Consider the following 19,665-nt stretch of genomic DNA (forward strand, 5'->3'; position numbering starts at 1 on the left):
ACACATAGAAACAGACACATAAAGTTAGACAGACAGAAATGAGGAGAATGACTGTGTTCCAAATGAAAGGGACAAAATCCCAACAAAAGAGTTAACAAAATGGAGATAAGCAATAGATCTGATAGAGAATTTAAAGTAATGATCATATACACAATCACTGAACTTAAGAAAACACAGGAGGACCTCAGTGAGACTCTCAACAAAGAGACAGAAAATATAAAAAAGAACCTTGCAGAGATAACTCAAAAACTAAAATTAAAAATATACTAGAGAGAACAGGGGTGCCTGGGTGGCCCACTCAGTTGAGCATTCAGCTTCAGCTCAGGTCATGATCTCACAGTTCATGGGTTTTGCATTGACAGTGCAGAGCCTGCATCAGATTCTGTCTTCCTCACTCTCTGCCCCTCCCCTGCTCAAATGCTTTTTCTCTCAAAAACAAACACTAAAGAAAAAAATTTTAATACACTAGAGGGAATAATCAGTAAAGTAGAGGAAGCAGAAAGATGGATTAGTGACCTGGAGGACAGCGTAACGGAAAGCAATCAAGTAGAAGAGGATAGAGAAAAAAGAAAATAAAAAGAGAACAGAATAAAGGAACTCAGTGACACCATCAATTGTAATAACATCTGCATCGCACAGATCCCAGAAGAATAGAGAGTAAAAGGGGTAGAAAAAGTATTTGAAGAAATAATAGCTGGAAACTTTCCAAATCTGGGAAAGAACACGAAAATCTATATCCAGGAGACAGAGATCCTCCAACAAAATCAACCCAAGGAAGTCCACACCAAGACATGTAATAATTAAAATGGCAAAAAGTAGTGATAAAGAGAAAATCTTAAAAGCAGCAACAGAAAATAGTTAACAAACCAGGGAAACCTCAGAAGAATATCAGCTGATTTTTTAGCAGAAACTTTGCAGGCCAAAATGAAGTGTCATGAGATATTCAAAGTGCTAAAAGAGCAAAATGTGCAGCTGAGAATATTCTGTTAGCAAGGCTATCATTCAAAATAGAAGAAGAGATAAAAAGTTTCCCAGACAGACAAAAATTAAAGGAATTCTTACCACTAAACTAATCTTACAAGTAATGTTAAAGGGGATTCTTGGAGTGGACATGAAAGACCATAAGTAGGATTAAGAATATAGAAGGCACAAAAGTAGTAAAATTAATATCTATAGAAATCAGTAAAGGTGTTCATCAAATACAAGGATGTAAAGTATGACACTCTATATATAAAACTGTGGGGGAGGGAGGGGAATAAAAATGTAGTGCTTTTAGAATGGGTTCAGACTAAAGCAAACATCAACGTAATATAGACTGCTAGATGCATTAAGATTTTATATATAAACCTAATGCTACCCAAAAATCAAAAACTAGTAATAAATCTGTAAAAAAGAAAATATGGAGAAAGGAATCCAAGCATATCACTAAAGAAAGCCACCAAACCATGAGAGAAGAGAGCAAGAAAGGAACAGAAAATAACTACAAAAACAATCATAAAAGAAAGTAACAAAATGGCATTTAAGTACATACCTATCAATAATTACTTTGAATGTAAATGGAGTAAAGGCTCCAATCAAAAGACATAGTGTGACAGAATGGATAAAGAAACAAAACCCATCTATAGGTTGCCTACAGGAGACTCATTTCACAACTAAAGACACATTTAGATTAAAAGTATAGGGATGGAAAAACACCATGAAAATAAAAGAAAGTTGAGGTAGCAATACTTACATTATTAGACAAAATAGATTTTAGGGGTTCCTGGCTGGCTCGGTCTGTAGGACATGCTAGGCATGCTAGTCTTGATCTTGAAGTTGTGACTTCAAGCCCCATATTGGATGCAGAGGTTACATTTTTTAAAAAGTTTAAAAATAGACTTTTATTTTTTTTAATCTTTGCACATTTATTTTATTTATTGTTAATTTTTTAAATGTTTATGTTATTTTTGAGAGAGAGACAGAAAGACAGAAAGAGTGTGAGCAAGGGAGGGGCAGAGAGAATGGAAGACACAAAATCTGAAGCAGGCTCTAGGCTCTGAGCTGTCAGCACAGAGCCTGATGTGGGGCTTGAACCCACGAACTGTGAGATCATGACCTGAGCTGAAGTAAAATGCTTAACCACTGAGCCACTCAGGTGCCGCTAAAAAATGGACTTTAAAACAAATACTGTAATAAGACAAAAAAGCACACCATATAATCATAAAGGGAACAATGCAATGAAAAGATGTAACAATTGTAAATACTTATGTACACAACATGAAAACACCCAAATACATAAAGCACACCATAATGAATATAAAAGGAATATTCAATGATAATACAATAATTGTTGGGGACTTTAACACCCCATTTACATCAATGAGTAGATAATCCAAACAGAAAATCAACAATGAAACAGTGGCTGTGAATGACACATTGGACCAGATGGATCGAACAGATATATTCAGAACATTCCATCCTAAAACAGCAGAATATACATTCTTTTCCAGTACACAAGGGACATTTTTCAGAATAGATCACATGTTAGACAACAAAACAAGACTCAACAAATTCAAAAAGACTGAAGTTGTACCATGCATCTTTTCCAACCACAATGCTATGAAACTAGAATCAACCACAAGAAAAAATCAGGAAAGAGTTCAAATAAATGGAAGTTAAATAATATGCTACTAAACAATAAATCAAAAAGGCAATAAAAAATACATGCAGACAAATGAAAACAAAATAGCCCAACATGTCTGGGATACAGATAAAGCTGTTCTAAGAGGGAAGTTTATAGAAACACAGGGCTATATCAAGAAAAACCTGAAATGAACAAACTAACCTTACACCTAAAGGAATTAGGAAAAAGAACAACAGAACCCAAAACCAGTAGAAGAAAGGAAATAATAAAGATTACAGCAGAAATTTAAAAAAAAAAAATGAGGGTCCCTGGGTAGCTCCGTCAGTTAACTGACTTCGGCTTAGGTCATGATCTCAACAGTTTGGGGTTCAAGCCCTGCGTCAGGCTCTGTACTGATGGCTCGGAACCTGGAGCCTGCTTCTAATACTGCGTCTCCCTCTCTCTCTGCCCCTTCACCACTTGTGTTCTGTCTCTCTGTCTCTCTCAAAAATAAACAAACATTAAAAAATTTTAAAAATTATGGGGCGCCTGGGTGGCTTAGTCGGTTGAGCGTCCGACTTTCGATTGGGTCATGATCTCGCGGTTCGTGGGTTCGAGCCCCGCGTCAGGCTCTGTGCTGACTGCCAGCTCAGAGCCTGGAGCCTGTTTCAGTCTGTGACTCCCTCTCTCTCTGACCCTCCCCTGCTCACACTGTCTCTCTCTCTCTCTCTCTCTCAGAAATAAATAAAACGTTAAAAAAAAATCTTAAAAAAAAAAAATTTAAAAATTAGACAATGAAAAAAAAAAGCAGTAGAACAAATCAATAAAACAAGGCACTGGCTGTCTGAAAATATCAATACAAATTATAAATCTTTGACCACGCTCCTCAAACAAAACAGAGAGAGAGAGATAAAGAGAAGACTCAAATAAAGACATCAGAAATGAAATAGGAGAAATAATAACTAACACCACAGAAATACAAGCAATTATAAGAAAGTATTATGAAAAATTATACACCAACAAATTATGACAACCTAGAAGAAGAAAGACATAACCTCCCAAAACTGAATCAGGAAAAATGGAAAATCTGAACAAACCAATTACCAGTAATGCAAATGAATTAATAATCAAAAACCTCTCAACAAACAAAAGCCCAGGAACAAACGGTTTCAAACATTTTCACCAAACATTTAAAAAAGAGTTAATATCTATTCTTCTCAAACTATTCCAAAAAATAGACGAGGAAAGCAAGTGTCCAAATTCATTCTATGAGGCTAGTATTACCTGAACCAAAACCAGATAAAGACACTATTAAAAAAGAGAACTGTAAGATAACATCTCTGATGAACATACATGCAAAATCTCCAACAAGATATTAGCAAACCAAATTCAACAATATATTTTTAAAAAATCATTCACCAAGATCAAGTGAGAATTACTTCTGCGTTGCAGTTGTGGTCCAATATTTGCATATTAATCAACATGATACATCACATCAACAAGGGAAAGGATACAAACCATATGATCATTTTATTAGATGCAGAAAAACCATTTGACCAAGTACAACATTCATTTTTAATTAAAAAAAAAAAAAACCTTAACAAAGTAGGATTAGAGGGAACATACCTCAATATAATAAAGGCCATAAATGAAAAAACCAACAATTAACATCACACTCATTGGAGAAAAACAGCTTTCCCCCTAACATCAACAAAAAGACAAGGATGCCTACTCTCACCACTTTTACTCAACACAGTACTGGAAGTCCTAGCCACAGCAACCAGACAACAAAAAGGTATAAAAGACATCCAAATTGGTAAGGAAAAAGTAACAGTTCACCATTTGCAGATGACATGATACTATGTATAGTATAGTATATCTAAGTATATATTAAATATCTAAGTATAGTATAGTAAACAGTCCACCAAAGAACTGCTAGAACTGATAAACAAATTCAATAAGGTATCAGCATACAAAATCAATATACAGAAATCCCTTCTATTGCTATAACTAATAATGAAGTAGCACAAAGATAAATTAAGAAAACAATCCCATTTATATTTGCACCAAAAAAAATAAAATACCTAGGAATAAAGTTAACCAAGTAAGTGAAAGACTGGTACTCTGAAAACAAACGCCAATGAAAGAAGTTGAAGATGACACAAAGGAAATGGAAAAATATTCCACACATAGACTGGGAGAACAAATATTATTAAAATGTCCATACTATCCAAAGCAATCTAAAGATTTAATGCAATCTCTATCAAAAAACCAACAGCATGTTTTATAAAACTAAAACAAATAATCCTAAAATTTGTATGGAACCACAAAAGGCCCTGCATAAACAAAGCAATCCTGAAAAAGCAGGACAAAACTAGAGGTATTCCAGTCTCCGATTTCAAGTTATACTACAAAGCTATAGTAATCAAAACAGTACGCTCCTGACACAAAAATAGGCATATAGATCAACAGAACAGAGTCCAGAAATAAATCCATGATTATATGGCCAACTAATCTACAAGAAAGAAGGCAAGAATATGCAAGGGGAAAAAGTCTCTTCAACAAACACTGCTGGGGAAAAATGGATAGCGAATGCACAAGAATGAAACTGGACCACTTTCTTATGCTATACACAAAAATTAACTCCAAATGGATTAAAGACATAAATATGAGACCTGAAACCATAAAAATCCTAGAAGACAGAACAGGCAGTAATTTTCCTGACATCAGCAATAGCAACATTTTTCTAGATAGGTCTCCTGAAGCAAGGAAAACAAAAGCAAAAATTATTGGGACTACATCAAAATAAAAACCGTTTACAGAGCAAAGGAAACAATCAACAAAACAAAAAGATAACCCTCTGACTGGGAGAAGTTATTTGCAAATGACATGTCTGATTAAGGGGTTAGTATCCAAAATACACAAAGAACTTACACAACTCAACACCTAAACATCATCATCATCATCCAATTAAAAATGAGAAGACACGAATAGACATTTCTCCAAAGAAGACATACAGATGGCCAACATGCACATGAAAAGATGCTCAACATTACCAATCAGAAGAGAAATGCAAGTCAAAACCACAAATAATATGTCACCTCAAATCTGTCAGAATGGCTAAAATAAAAAACACAAGGAACAACAGGTGTTGATAAGGACGTGGAGAAGACAGAACCCTCCCGTACTATTGGTGGGAATGCAAACTGGTGCAGCCACTATGGAAAACAGTATAGAGAGCTCTCAAAAAATTAAAATAGCATTATGATATAATCCAGTGATTCCACTAATGGGTATTTATCCAAAGAATATGAAAAGATGATATGCACCCCCATATTTATTGCAGCATTATTTATAATAGCCAAATTATGGAGGCAACCTAAGCATCCATGCATAGATGAATAGATAAATAAGATATGGTATATATACACAATGGAATACTACTCAGCAATAAAAAAGAACGAAATGTTGCCATTTGCAACAACACTGATGGATCTAGAAGGTAGAATGCCAAGTGAAATAAAGCAGTCAGATAAAGACAAATGCCGTATGACTTCATTCATAAGTGGAATTTAAGAAACAAAAAACAAACAAGAAAAAAGTAACAAAAAGCAGGCTCTCAAATACAGAGCATAAACTGTCAGTTGCTAAAGGAGAGGTGGAGAAATGGGTAAAATAGGGGAAGAGGATTAAGAATACACTCATTGTGATGGGCACTGAGTAATGTATGGAACTGGTGAATCACTATATTGTACACCTGAAACTAACATAATACTGTGCATTAATTATAGTGGAATTAAAAAAAAAAACAAGAAGGGTATATTTACTCTTCTCTGATAATGTGAACTATTTTATAGGCATTTTTATTAATTAAAATTTTTAAATTATTTTTAATTAAAAATATTTTTAATGTTTATTTTTGAGAGAGAAAACATGCACATGAGCAGGGGAGGAGCAGAGAGAGAGAGAGAAGGAGACACAGAATCCAAAGCAGGCTCCAGGCTCTGAGCTGTCAGCAAAGAGCCTAATGTAGGGCTCAAACCCATGAACCAAGAGATCATTATCTGAGCTGAAGCTGGTCACTTAACCAACTGAGCCACTCAGGTGCCCCTATTTTCATTTAATTTCAGTAGAGTTAACATACACTATTATATTCATTTCAAATGTATACTATAGTGATTCAACAATTCTATACATTATTCAGTGCACATCACAGTAAGTGCACTCTTAATCCCTTTCAACTGTTTCACCTACCTCCCCATCTACCTCCCCTCTGGTAACCACCAGTTTGTTGTCTAGAGTTAAGAGTCTGTTTTTTTTCTTTGTTCGCTTGGAATTTTAATTTTTAATACTCATCTCAGGTAAAAATATATAGTCTCAATAAAAGATATTTTAGTTTCCAGAAAAACTATTTGCTTCTAATACTTCAGTTAATATTTTATTATACTTATCTTCCTCATGTTTTGTACCCATGTTTCCATACGTATTCTTCCCTTTACCTAGAATAACCTTCCTTGGCTTCCTTTACCTGGTCACTTTAACTCCTGAAAAGCCCTATTCAAACATCAGTATCTTAGTGATGCTTTCCCTGGACCACTATTCTTGTGCTACTTCTGTAAAGTGTACATATTTTTATTACTGTACAGTTGTATATACACATTCTTATACACTCATCACATCATTTATATATCATTTAGTCAACTTTGATATCCTCATGATTATCATATTCACATTTAAATTTTCAGTAACTAGCATAGTTCCTAGAACAATGTAGGCACTCAATAAGTGCTTATGTATTAGAAAATATTATTTCAAAGGTCTGTCATTCTAAAATGGAAATCTGATCTGATATGATACTGGTAACTCCACACAGCTCGTTAACATGGCATATAAAGTCCTTTCTCACCTGGCCACATTTACAGACATACTTGCTTTCTATGTTTGAGTAATAAGGAGCTACCACATAGTTTCCTAGATTTGCTGGATCCTTTAATCTCTTTTTGCTTTTATTGTTTTCTCTGCCTGGGAGGCCCATCTTTTCCCATCATAATCTATCAAATGTCAAAACCACTTTAATGAATTAGTGTAAGCATCTCCACCTTCTTAAATCCTTGCCAGTTCATTTTCCTTTCCAGTAAAATCCTTGGTTTCCCACTGTATACCATGCAAACCTCTATCAAAGCACTTGTGACATCTTAATGCTCTTAGGTCTGTGGCTTGTGTAAGCACTATGAGGGCAGGAACTAGAAAAATTTATTTCTGTATGTTTAGCACCAAGCCAAGTACCTAGGATAGAAGAGGGGCTCAATAAATGTCAGTAGGATAAACAAATATTAAACTATAAAAATCAGCAAATTTTATTATTATCAAAATAAGCTATGGCTTACTTTTTTAAAATCCAAAGGGCAACACAGAATTTTTTTTTAAAAAAGCACCATGAAAAAGAATTTAATCTGCAGGGGAATAGCAAATAGAGAATATATTCTACTTTAAAACTATTAGAAATTAATTACCAATGTGTCTTTCTTGCCTAAAATAACAAAATATCTAGGAAGCTTTGTTTAGGAAAGCAATTAAATTGCTGTTAAGACATAATAAATATCACTGTTCTTTGCTAAATATCCCAACAAACCTCTAGTCTAGTAGTTCTCTACCTTGACTATATATTCAAATAACTGGGGAAGCATTTAAAAAATTCTAATACACTATTCTCACCTCAGATCAATGAGATGAGATTCTACGATGGTGGGGTACAGGCAGTGGTATTTTTTTAATATTCCCTAAGTGATGAATATAATTTTTTCTCTTGTGAAATAATAACAAAAATCTAAATTTCTCTGGCTGTTTCTTCTTGTTCTCTGTCAGTGGAGGAAACTTCTTCCACTTAATCCTTAAGTGTTGGTGTTCCCAATGATTTCCTCCACTTCTATTCTCAAATCTCTAAGATTCCATGTAAATACAGATTACCCTGGCTTCAAAATGAGATCCTATGTTCTTCTGAGTCCTGGATGTAACATTTATGACTTTAAACAAAAGAGAAAAAAAAGTTAAGATTTCCACAGTTTGGTCTTTTTCCTTCCTTTCAGAGATTAGGCTCAAGTCTGCTGTTACTTACAAGTTCTTATAAAAGATCTAGAATTCCATAGTCTATTTTGATAGCAGTACTTAGCCATTCAGAGCTATTATTTCGTTCATATGATCCTTTAGCTTGTGTCTCCAAACTTGAGGGTTATCTTCTCTCCCTTACTCTGCTGCTTTCTCACTCATCTCAGAGGCTATGCTGATGCCCATGATGAGGGTTACATATAAGGCATATGACCCTTGGCACTTAGGATTTAATACCTGTGATTCCAAGTACTTCTGAGAAACGTCAAAGATGTGTGATGTGAAGCCATTAAAATATTTTTAAATGTTCTTTTTGGAGAGAGAGAGAGAGAGTTCAGTGAGTAGGAGAGGAGCAGAAAGGCGGGGGGTGAAGGAGGGGCACAGAGGATATGAAGCGGGCTTCATGCTGACAGCACTCAGCTCAATGTGGAGCTCAAATTCACGAACCTTGAAAACAAGACCTGAGCCAAAGTGTACACTCAACTGACTGAGCCACCCAGATGTCCCCGATATTGAAGCAATTTTTTAACCTCCATAAGGCAATACATTTGAAGCCCATGGCGATGAGTTAAATCCTGAGAGTCAGTCTAACAAGAATCCTAATGGCACTGCAGTAAACCTTTGTTTTATTTTCCACTTATCACTTATTGTCAGATATGCTAGAATTCGTAGGATACTCTCCACTGACATTTGTGACATGGCACACAGAGAAAATCTTAGGCTGTAATCATGAAAATAAAAGATTTAATATATTATGACTTCAGGAACGCAGAATTTTATGCGAATGGTCAGAATGGCTGTGCAGAAAGCCCTAAAGATCAAAGAAAGTGAAAGCCATGAAACATGAATATAAAGAGGTTTCCACTAGACAAAGATGGGACAAAATGATCATCAAAATGAAAAATAAATATAAGCTACAGAAACACACTGACTATGAGCATTTCTGCTATAACACAGAAGCAAAATAAAAAGAATTGTTCTGCAGTATCACACTGGAAATAACTAGCCTCACGAGAACAGACGTAAGAGCTAACAATTCAAATCCTATTCAACTTTCTAACTATAACATACTAAAAACAACAACAACAGTGATAATCCTAACAAAATTCCAAATCAAAATTTAAATACTGTTGTTAATAACAACAAAGTAAAAGCCATTTGATAGAAGAGGATGGATGGAAGGCTTGAGGCTGCTGAGGTTAAGGCTTGCCAAAAATGCAATGACAAAATGCACAAACCAGAGTAAGTACAAAAAGAGCATCTTCAAGATAAAGTTCAACTGAACCAAAGGAATGCACGATGAAAGAGTACTACAGTGAGAGAGTGCCATCTATTGGTGTGTTACAGTATGTGCCAATATTGGTATATTTTGCATTCCCTTCGTCTTTCTTGTTTAGAAATATTAACCTCCAGGAAAAATCAATTATGACTCAAGGTGATTTCTTTGCTATATAGACATCACCTCCTTGTTTCTGAATCCTGTGAGTTAATTCACATTACAGAAGTGACTGACTGTAGCAAGTTCGTAATATTCTCAAAAATAAGAGAGAAAGCAAAACAAAGAACAAAATCTTAATTTCATAGGTAACTAAATAGGGTATCAACATCTCCTTCTGAAAGTCAACAATATCCTATAAAAATCAATACATCCTGTAGCGACTAATAATGTACACTTTCTGAGGCTGCGTATTCCTGAGGTTTGCAGTGGGTGTTTTACAAAGAGCTATTTGTACAAGAGATCATCTGTCTGAAGATCTAAACTGTGGGTAGGACAAAGTTTCCTCCCATGTAGGATATTCTTCAATTAACAATGTGACCAATGATGTTAATCTGTCCACCTGATTAGCTTATGAAGTCCTTGTACAGAGAAACTGTCTTATTCCCTGTATTCTATTACTCTCAAGTACAGAAGTATACACTTAAAGAAGTGCTCATTGAATAAACTAAATTAAAAAATGAAATGTTTTCCACCAATCAGCATGAATAATATGACAGTAAGTTTTTTATAAGGCCAAAAACAATATATTTCATAATCTTATGAGAAACTTTCCATATAGTGATTCAAAATATAAGTGATACATTAAGGCTGTATTTATTTAATGAAGTTTAATATATAAGTAAAATGGAGTTAAAAGAAATTTAAATAAATGTGTACCACAGATTTCAGTAAAGCTATAAAAATAAAAAGCTGTATTTTCAATGAAATGATAAGATTATTTCTAATAATTATTTGGAGATTTAAAATTAATAGTTTGAAACTCCACCACCATAAATTTAATAACTCAAACATACATTTGTCAAAGCCTAATCATCCAAAATAATTCAGATTCATATGACATCAGAGATCAATGAAGAAGAGATTTGCAGTTAAAATTTATACCAGTAAAGTCATTAGTGGCCATGCATGTCTTCCTCACAATATACAAATCTATACTATGATTATAAATATTAGTCCAAATGCCATTTAGAAACAAGATCTGAAAAGCAATTTTTCTGAAACGTGAGGATAAGTTTCAATCTTAGTCCAAACTCACTGTTTGATGTATACCATCTGCGCATGATAAAGTAAAATATTTAAAATTTATCATTTATCCAGGTGTATTTATTAAGGAGATTTTCAAGTTTCTAGAGACTAAAACAGAGGGATAATCTTTGAATGTTTTCTTTGTTCTAACTATATTATACATGACAGCATCTAATACTCATAGCAATCCACAAGGTAAATATTATGTCCAGTTTACAGATAAGGAGACAGAGGATACATAACAGCAATTAAGACTGAGCTCATAACAAGCAAATATAAAGCCAGTGTCTGACCACACTCCATATTCACACGAAAGCTTTAGAATGCTCCTCTACTACATCACTCTAACTTATAGTCTATTGCCAAAACTGTAGAATGTTCACATTTTTTTGAGACAAAGCATATTTTAAGTTATTCAAAATACATCTAAGCATTGATAAATATATAAAAAGAATAAGGTAACTGGCAAAGGATTTAAATCAACCAGGAAAAGATAATTAACATAATGTGAAAGCAAGTATTACATGCTTCATAATCCATTTAAACCCCTCTCCTGACCTTTTCCTTTATACAACATGAAGTTTAATCTCTCAGGGGCACTATTATCTTCTCAGGATTAACAAAGAGAATTTCAGTGCCCAGCTTTCACTGCAGGCCTTCCTAACTGTTGACAAAAATCTCAGCAAGAAAAGAAGGAAAAAACGTCCACTTTCTCTACAACCACAAAAATGCCCAGAGTATTCTGTACTGTAGTGAACTGTGAAGAAATCTCAAAGGAATGTATCTTACTCTTCTATTCAGTATTCTTGTAAATGGTTTTTGCACAAAGCAATCTGTTAAGACAGCAATTTACACCTGCCTAAAATGGTAGCCATGCTATGTGAAAGTAAATCTTTAATCCTAAACTCAGGAAAACAGCCTAATTCTGATTGGTGGCCTTCATTATTTATTTGTTGCTCTGGTAATATTTAGTTAAAATACCCTAAAAGGAGTTAAAAACAACTATAAGTATCAATGACATTCTTTTATCATAAAAGTATAATAAAACTGTAATTCAGATTCTTTTTTAAAACTAAAAAGTTTGGCTCTTTTCCTCTTTTGGTTGTTGCTGTTTACTGTTTTTTGTCTTTTAAATATAATTTATTGTCACGTTAGCTAACATACAGTGTATACAATGTGCTCTTGGCTTTGGAAGTAGATTCCCCTGATACATTGCTTACATACAACAACACCCTGTGCTCATCCAATAAGTGCCCTTCTCAATGCCCATCACCATTTACTCTTCTCTCCCACCCCTCATCTACACTCAGTTTGTTCTCTGTATTTAAGAGTCTCATGGTTTTCACTCATATATGGAACTTAAGAAACTTAACAGAAGACCATGGGAGAAGGGAAGGGGGGGGATGTTTCAAACAAAGAAGGAGGAAAATCATAAGAATCTTTTCCTTTAAATTGTCCAAAGTACAATAAATGATATAGTTTAATTCTTCAAATGAAAATATTTTGATAAAATAAAAACTGATTTCATAATTATTTTTAAGTTAAAGCCATTGAGATAGACTACCAGAATCACCTGCAAATGAAAAATTAAATTATCTTTTTACTCATTTAATGTTAGAGAAATAACTAGAAATCCATATTGTTTGGCTCTTGATATTTTTCTCCCCACTTACAAAAATGAGGAGTTATGGAAGGTATTAATCTGCCCCTCAATGAGTAATACTCCATAGGACAAACCCCTAAAATATTAGGGGAAAAAAAGAAATAATATGTGAACAGAATTCTTTTCAAGATACAAATTCCTAGAAAACACTAAAGTTTTATGTTTATTAATATAAGCTTTTTATTTAAAAATAATCTTTCACTTTTACTAGCTCTCAAAGGATCTCCTTGCAAAATATGTAACATCCTTTCATTACAAAGGGAACCACAATAGCTATACAGAGAGAAAAACACCTTAACCAAATGATTAAATTAATATTACTAATAAAAGACCAATAGACTCCATGGACCTCTGGATATGATATCCACAGCACTGACAGACACTCCATGTATGTAATATTCCAGCCACAAATTGATGAACTTGTTCTGATCATGAGAAAAACAAACTCAAATTGTGGGACATTCTATAAAATTACTAGCTTGTATTCTTCAGAAATAACAATCTCATGCAAGATAAAGACTGAGAAACTGTTCAAGGTTAATAGTGAGTAAACAACCACATGAGAAATGTGATTCTGGACTGGATCCTGTACCAGAAAAAGGAAAGCTGCAGTAAGAGCCATTCTTTGGATAACTAATGAAATTGAAATGATTTATGGATAAGATGAGAGTACTGTATTGATTTAAGTTGATAGATAAACTATGGTTATATATGAGAATATTTCTATTCCTAAGAAAAACAAAACTGAAGTATTATGGAGTAAAGAATTATAAGGTATGCAAGAGGGAAAGAACTATGAGCAAATGTGGCAAGGTACTGAAAATTGATAAATCTAAAAAATGCTCTATGGGAATTCTTTGTGCTCTCCTTACAACTACTAGGAAATTTTGAAATTATTTCAAAATAAAAACTTTCAAATCATCTTTTAAGATTAAATATTAATGTGAGAAGGTTTTCACCATAAACAATTAATTGATAAAATCAAGTTTAACAAAATGGTATGATCAGTACAAGCACTCTGAATAGTGACTATTGAAGGAGTTGGTACCAGAATATAGATACACAGTTTTCTTCATCAAGGAGAAAAAGGGTATCCTAAACTGTGCTTGGTGATATGCTGGCACAGCCTGGTAACAAACACTGTACTGTCACTGTACTTTGAGTGGTACTGGTCTTCTATATCATCTTTATTAACCAACCACCAGTCAATCAAAGCCAACTAAATAAACACTTTTAAACTTACGTTTATGCATTTGAAAGAACATACACCAAGTTATAGTAGTTGACTCTAGGTAGCACAACTGAAGGTAATTTTTTTTCTTCCTATATTCTGTAACCTATCTATAATGAGCATGGATTACTTTTAAAATAAGAAAAAGTAAACTTTTTAAAAAGTGTAAATGAAAAAGAACTTAATAGCAGACAATCAGACTTCTTGAAATTTGAATCCTATGTCAAAACATGACGTTTTCTTATGTTTATATACTGCCAATATTTTCCCAAAAGATCTCACTTACAGCTGATCTTGAAGCTCCACAATTATATATTCTAATTGTTCCTTTTCCAGTTTATGGGCCAGATCAGAATCTTCAATCCTTTGAAGTAGTATTTTATTCTGGGAGACAGATTCAGACAGCTGGTTCTCTCTAAGTCGTAAGAGTTCTTCAAGGTAACCCTGAAAATACAGTATTAATGAGATAAAGCAACTGCAAAATTTTAATCTATATCTTGAAAGTAAATATTGAGTAGCTTAAATGCTATTCTTTCCATACTGTAATGAAACAATCTCAAAGTATTATTGATGAAATAGTTAAAAAGAACAATAATCCTTTAATACAAAAATTTAACATATGCTCTCCATCATTTAAAGCCCTTCTCTGAAGTTCAGTAATATATGTTTGCTGGCAGTGAGTAGAATGGAAGTTTGTACCTTTTGACTGATGTTATCCATCTCCACCATGTTATACATTTCTGGTAAACTGTTTCTTTCAAAGGCAATGTATTTCTTTAATCTTAATAGTGCTTTTGCCTTAAGGTCTATGTTGAATGATATTAATATAGAATTATTTTGCTTAGTATTTGTGTTTAATCTTTATTCTCCTACTAAGTGTTAAAATCTTAAACATATAAATGAAGCTACATACAAAAAAATAAATGACCTATTTTTAAAGTAGGCTCCACATCGTGCATGGAGCCCAGTGTGAAACCTAATGTGGAGTCCAACGCAGGGTTTGGACTCACAACCCTCAGATCAAGATCTAAGCTGAGATCAAGAGTGGGACACTCAACCAACTGAGCCACCCAGGAGCCCCTAAATGGCTTATTTTTATATTAAAACATAAAATTAGAAGAAGTTGAACAAACAAAAGCCTCTCTTAAAACTCTGCCTGATTTTTAATTAAGAGGGCAATTCAAGAACAGAAAGGAAGTAGCAATGGGTCAACACTTACATTCAGCTAAAATCTTTTAGCAGTGACAGTCCAAAGGCAATAATGAAAATCAAATTAAATGACTTTTGGCAACTGATAAATACCTTCTGTTCCAGGGTTAGCTGATACTTTTGTTTAACTCTCTTACACTTGTTGAACCAACTATTGTCATCCATGATGAAAGGAGGCCCAACATTCTCTGGAGTGCTGCTTTCACTGTCACTGCTTCCCAAAGTCCTCAGCTCTTCCTCATCACTGCTGATACTATCAGAACTGGGAAGATTAAGATTTTTAAAATAAAGTTAATATATTCCACTCTGTTAAGAAATATGTCCATATTTTATAAGCTACTGGTGAGCAAAATGCAAAATATTTAGTACTCCATATACAATTATAATAATGATATTATAAAGACTTTAGTTCCTGAAGAAAAATGACAAGCTAGCATAGGCTGCTGACTCCCTCTCACAGAGTTAAGCCTTGAGATGCTACAGAAATTCGATTAAGATTTATAGACCTAAGGAATTAGCATAAAAACTGTAAGAACATTCTGAGAGAGAAAAGATTTCCAGAGAAGAGAACCAGAAACCCCAGATGTGTTGGAAAGAACTTTCTAATTGTTTTTTTCCCCACTGTCTCAGGTAGTTCACTGCCTGTCCAAATATCTACTGCAGGGCAGACAAACAGCACTACCAGCCTAACATGGGGTAGGGGTTGGAGGTTGGGTTTTAACAGGGTAGTGTTCAAGGTCAGCTCAGTGTTGGCAAAAATAATAAAAGGTTCAGAAAAACTAGGTATTCATAGGCATCTTCCATTGAATGAAGTAGGAAAAACAGAGGTAGAGCAGAGAAAACATCATTTACAATCTATACCTAAAATTCCTAATGACATCCTTATGGTAGAAGAGGACAGAAAAAAGTGGGGAAAATAAAAGAAGAAATTAAATGAAGAAGTGTGCTAAAATGGTTGTCTGGTTTATAAAGATGAAAGAGGAGGTGTTATATTCAAAGAGGAACAGGGAAAAGTACATTTTAAAATATAAGCAATGATATTATCATAAGAGAAACAGCATAAAAATATTCTGCATACTCTTCAAAGTATTTAAAAAAACCTGTGATCTATCAAATGGAGGGGCAAACTAAGAAAATACAGTAAATTCAGAACAAAAAATAAGATGGCAAAATAATCCCTAATACAAAATAAGTTACAAAAATTTTAATGGGTTAAATTCAATAACAAAAGCCAAATGTTTAAGTTTAATTAAGACAAATAACCAACAATAAGTTGTCTGTAAGATATATATGAATACAGAACAATTAACCTTAAAGAGATGGAAAGCATACCAAGAAACTATGACTCAAAACAAATCCAGGTCAGAAATCATAATTTCTTAGGGTAACATAGATATAATGGTGGAAAATAGCTTCAGTATCATACAAAGGTATACATTCCATTCTCCGTGATCCATGTTTGCATCTGTTGGTCTTCTAAGTCTGGGGTCCAAGTACGTTGCCAATATGAATCAGAGTCCTCCACATAAAGGAAAGCCCTACCTACCAAGAAGATGCTCTCAGTCAGTGATACAGGAAACAAACTAATAAACACACACCAGAGGAAGTTTGCCTGTTACAGCCAAGGCTTTTGCTTGACTAGAGAAAATAAAACAGTGGCTAATGATAAAGCTCCAGCTTTGAAAAACAAATAAAACTTCTAAAAAATTGTATTTGACATTAAAAATTAAATGGATGAGCTAATAAGCAATACAACTGAAGAGGGAATTAGTTACAGATATGAAGAAATTATATTTACTAAAGATCTTCAAAATGGTAAGAAAAAAACAACTGGTCTACTAGGAAAGCATACAAAGCAAAATTATCTTCCCAGAAAGAGGGCAGTATAAGCACATATTCACAAAACTAAAATCTGAGACTTGTATCAATAAATTTTCCCAAAAGAACTTCTAATGATCACACTCCAAGAAAAAGGCAATGATCTAAGAAGAAACAGTGAGCAAAGAAATTTTTAAGCTTATGGGTAAACCTGAACAAATATTGAGAGCATGAAGCACTAACAATGATGCCTGTTTTGTGGAATTTTGAAAACATCAATGAGAGACCTAAAATCCTGTATGGTAATAGCATATGTCAAGAATGAAATGAGTGGGTTAAAACAATACAAAACCCTCATTTATATGGAGAAATAGTAAAGTATTAACTTTAGACTTTAACTTTTAAATATGCATATTAAAATTAATGAAGTAGCAATAAGAGTAGTATGTAACTTGCAGACAAATAAAATGGGGGGGGGGAATCAGTACAAAAAGAAGAGAGAGAAAGAGGGAGGAAGAAGAGAGAAAGGGTAGAAAAAGAAATTCAAAAAAGTAGAATCAAAAGAGTAAATCAGGAGATATCAATCTAAATATATTAGTAAATGTCTTAATCACTTCAGTTGAAAGACAAAGCCTGTAGCCTAGATTTTAAAAATTCTAGTTAAGTATATCTTGATGAGCACTGAGTAATATATATAGCTGCTGAATCACTGTATTGTACATCTGACTAATATAATACTGCATGCTAACTACACTGGAAATTTTTTAAATTTCTAGTTAAATAATACTTTAAAAAGATACACTTAAAAATAAATATATAGAAAGGCTAGAAGCGCTTTTATTTCATAAATCCCTGCTGTACTTTTCATTTATTAACATACTGAAATTAGGATACAGCTTACAACTGATGACATTTTACTTGCTGTCAACCATTTCTTCACATAGTAATGTCTCTGAACTGGCATGCATTTATAATGGAAGGCATGTCAGTTAAGATGAAATATGGTTTTAAAAAAAAGATAAAAATATAGTAAAAAAATTTTTACCTAAAAGATTGGTGTGACTCTATTTATATCAGACAAAATGGATTTTAAGGAATAAAAAATTACTACATATTTATGGCTACTACATATTGATAAAAAAATTCATTACCTCAGGAAAATCTAAGAATTCAAACTTATATGCATCTTTTTTTTATTTCAGGTAATTAAAAACATTTTTAACTTTATTTAAATCCAAGTTAGTTAATATATAGTGTAATAATGATTTCAGCAGTAGAATTTAGGAATTTATCACTTACATATAACATCCAGTGATCATCCTAACAAGTGCCCTCCTTAAAGCCCATCACCCATTTAGCCTATCCCCCCACCCAACACCCCACCAGCAACCCTCAGTATGTTCTCTGTATTTAACAATCTCTTATGGTTTGCCTCCCTTAGATCCATCTTTAACTTTGCTTCAAAACTAGAAAGCAAAAATTTTAAGTACTACAAGAAAAAACTTATAAATCAAATACAACAGTGAAAGAATTGAATCCATCATCTCAAAGAGATGAAGCAGAGAAAAATATGGATACAAACTCCCAGAACAACCATTAACAAGCATAATCTAATGAATACAGGCCCCAATCATTGGAATAATGAACAATTCTAGGCCATTTTTCAGCAAATTTCAAGACACTATTATTATGTGGACCATACTCACTAATCTCAACTACAACATAAGCCCTAAAAATGTTCAAAAATTAAAAATTATACTTCAAATACTCTTTGATCAAAAAATTATATTGGAAATTTTACTTAGAACTAAATATAAATTTATATTTTATATATTTATAAATACATTTGCAGATGACATATTATATATAAACCTTCAAGACATCACCAATAAACTGTAAGAACTAATAAATGAATTCAGTCAATATGCAAACTACAAAACCAATAAAATAAGCTGTGTTTCTACACAATGATGACAAAATATCAGAAAGAGAAATTAAGAAGACAATCCCATTTACATTTACATTCAAAAGAATAAAATACCTTGCAAAAAAAAATGTAACAGAGGTGAAAGATCTCTACATTGAAGGTGCTGATGAAAGAAACTGAAAAAGGCACAAATAAATTTCATGACATTCTTTCTGTGCTCATGAAATGGAAAAAATAATACTGTTAAAGTGACCATACTACCAAAAGCAACTTAAGATTCAATGCAATCCCTATCAACAGCGAATAGCATTTTTCATAGAAGTAGAACAATCATAAAATCTGTATGGAATCACACACAGTGAGTAGCCAAATCAATGTGGAGCATGAATAGAGCTGGAGGCATCACACTTACTGATTTCAAAGTACATTACAAATCAACAGTAATCAAAATAGAATGATATTGTAATAAATGCAGACATATAGATCAATGGAACAGAAGAGAGTCCAGAAATAAACCCACACATATTTGGTTAGTTAATTTATGACAAAGGAGCCAAAAATATACAACTATTAAGAACAGTCTTGT

General features: G+C 33.3%; 1 protein-coding gene across 1 annotated transcript in view; it reads right to left on the bottom strand.

Annotated features, from left to right (window-relative positions):
• The window catches only part of LOC120224232 (RUN domain-containing protein 3B), a gene marked incomplete at its 5' end in the record, with an annotated part of 55,856 nt that extends 40,260 nt beyond the window's left edge, over window positions 1–15,596 (bottom strand). Inside the window, 2 exons of the mRNA XM_039222458.1 lie at window positions 14,412–14,569; window positions 15,428–15,596. Of these exons, the coding sequence (XP_039078389.1) occupies window positions 14,412–14,569; window positions 15,428–15,596 (327 nt within the window). The remainder of the gene's footprint in view (window positions 1–14,411; window positions 14,570–15,427) is intronic.
• Between the last annotated feature and the right edge of the window lie 4,069 nt (window positions 15,597–19,665).

The sequence above is a fragment of the Hyaena hyaena genome, unplaced genomic scaffold (assembly GCF_003009895.1).
Source record: "Hyaena hyaena isolate Hyena2069 unplaced genomic scaffold, ASM300989v1 scaffold_1133, whole genome shotgun sequence".
NCBI classification, from domain to species: Eukaryota; Metazoa; Chordata; class Mammalia; order Carnivora; family Hyaenidae; genus Hyaena; species Hyaena hyaena.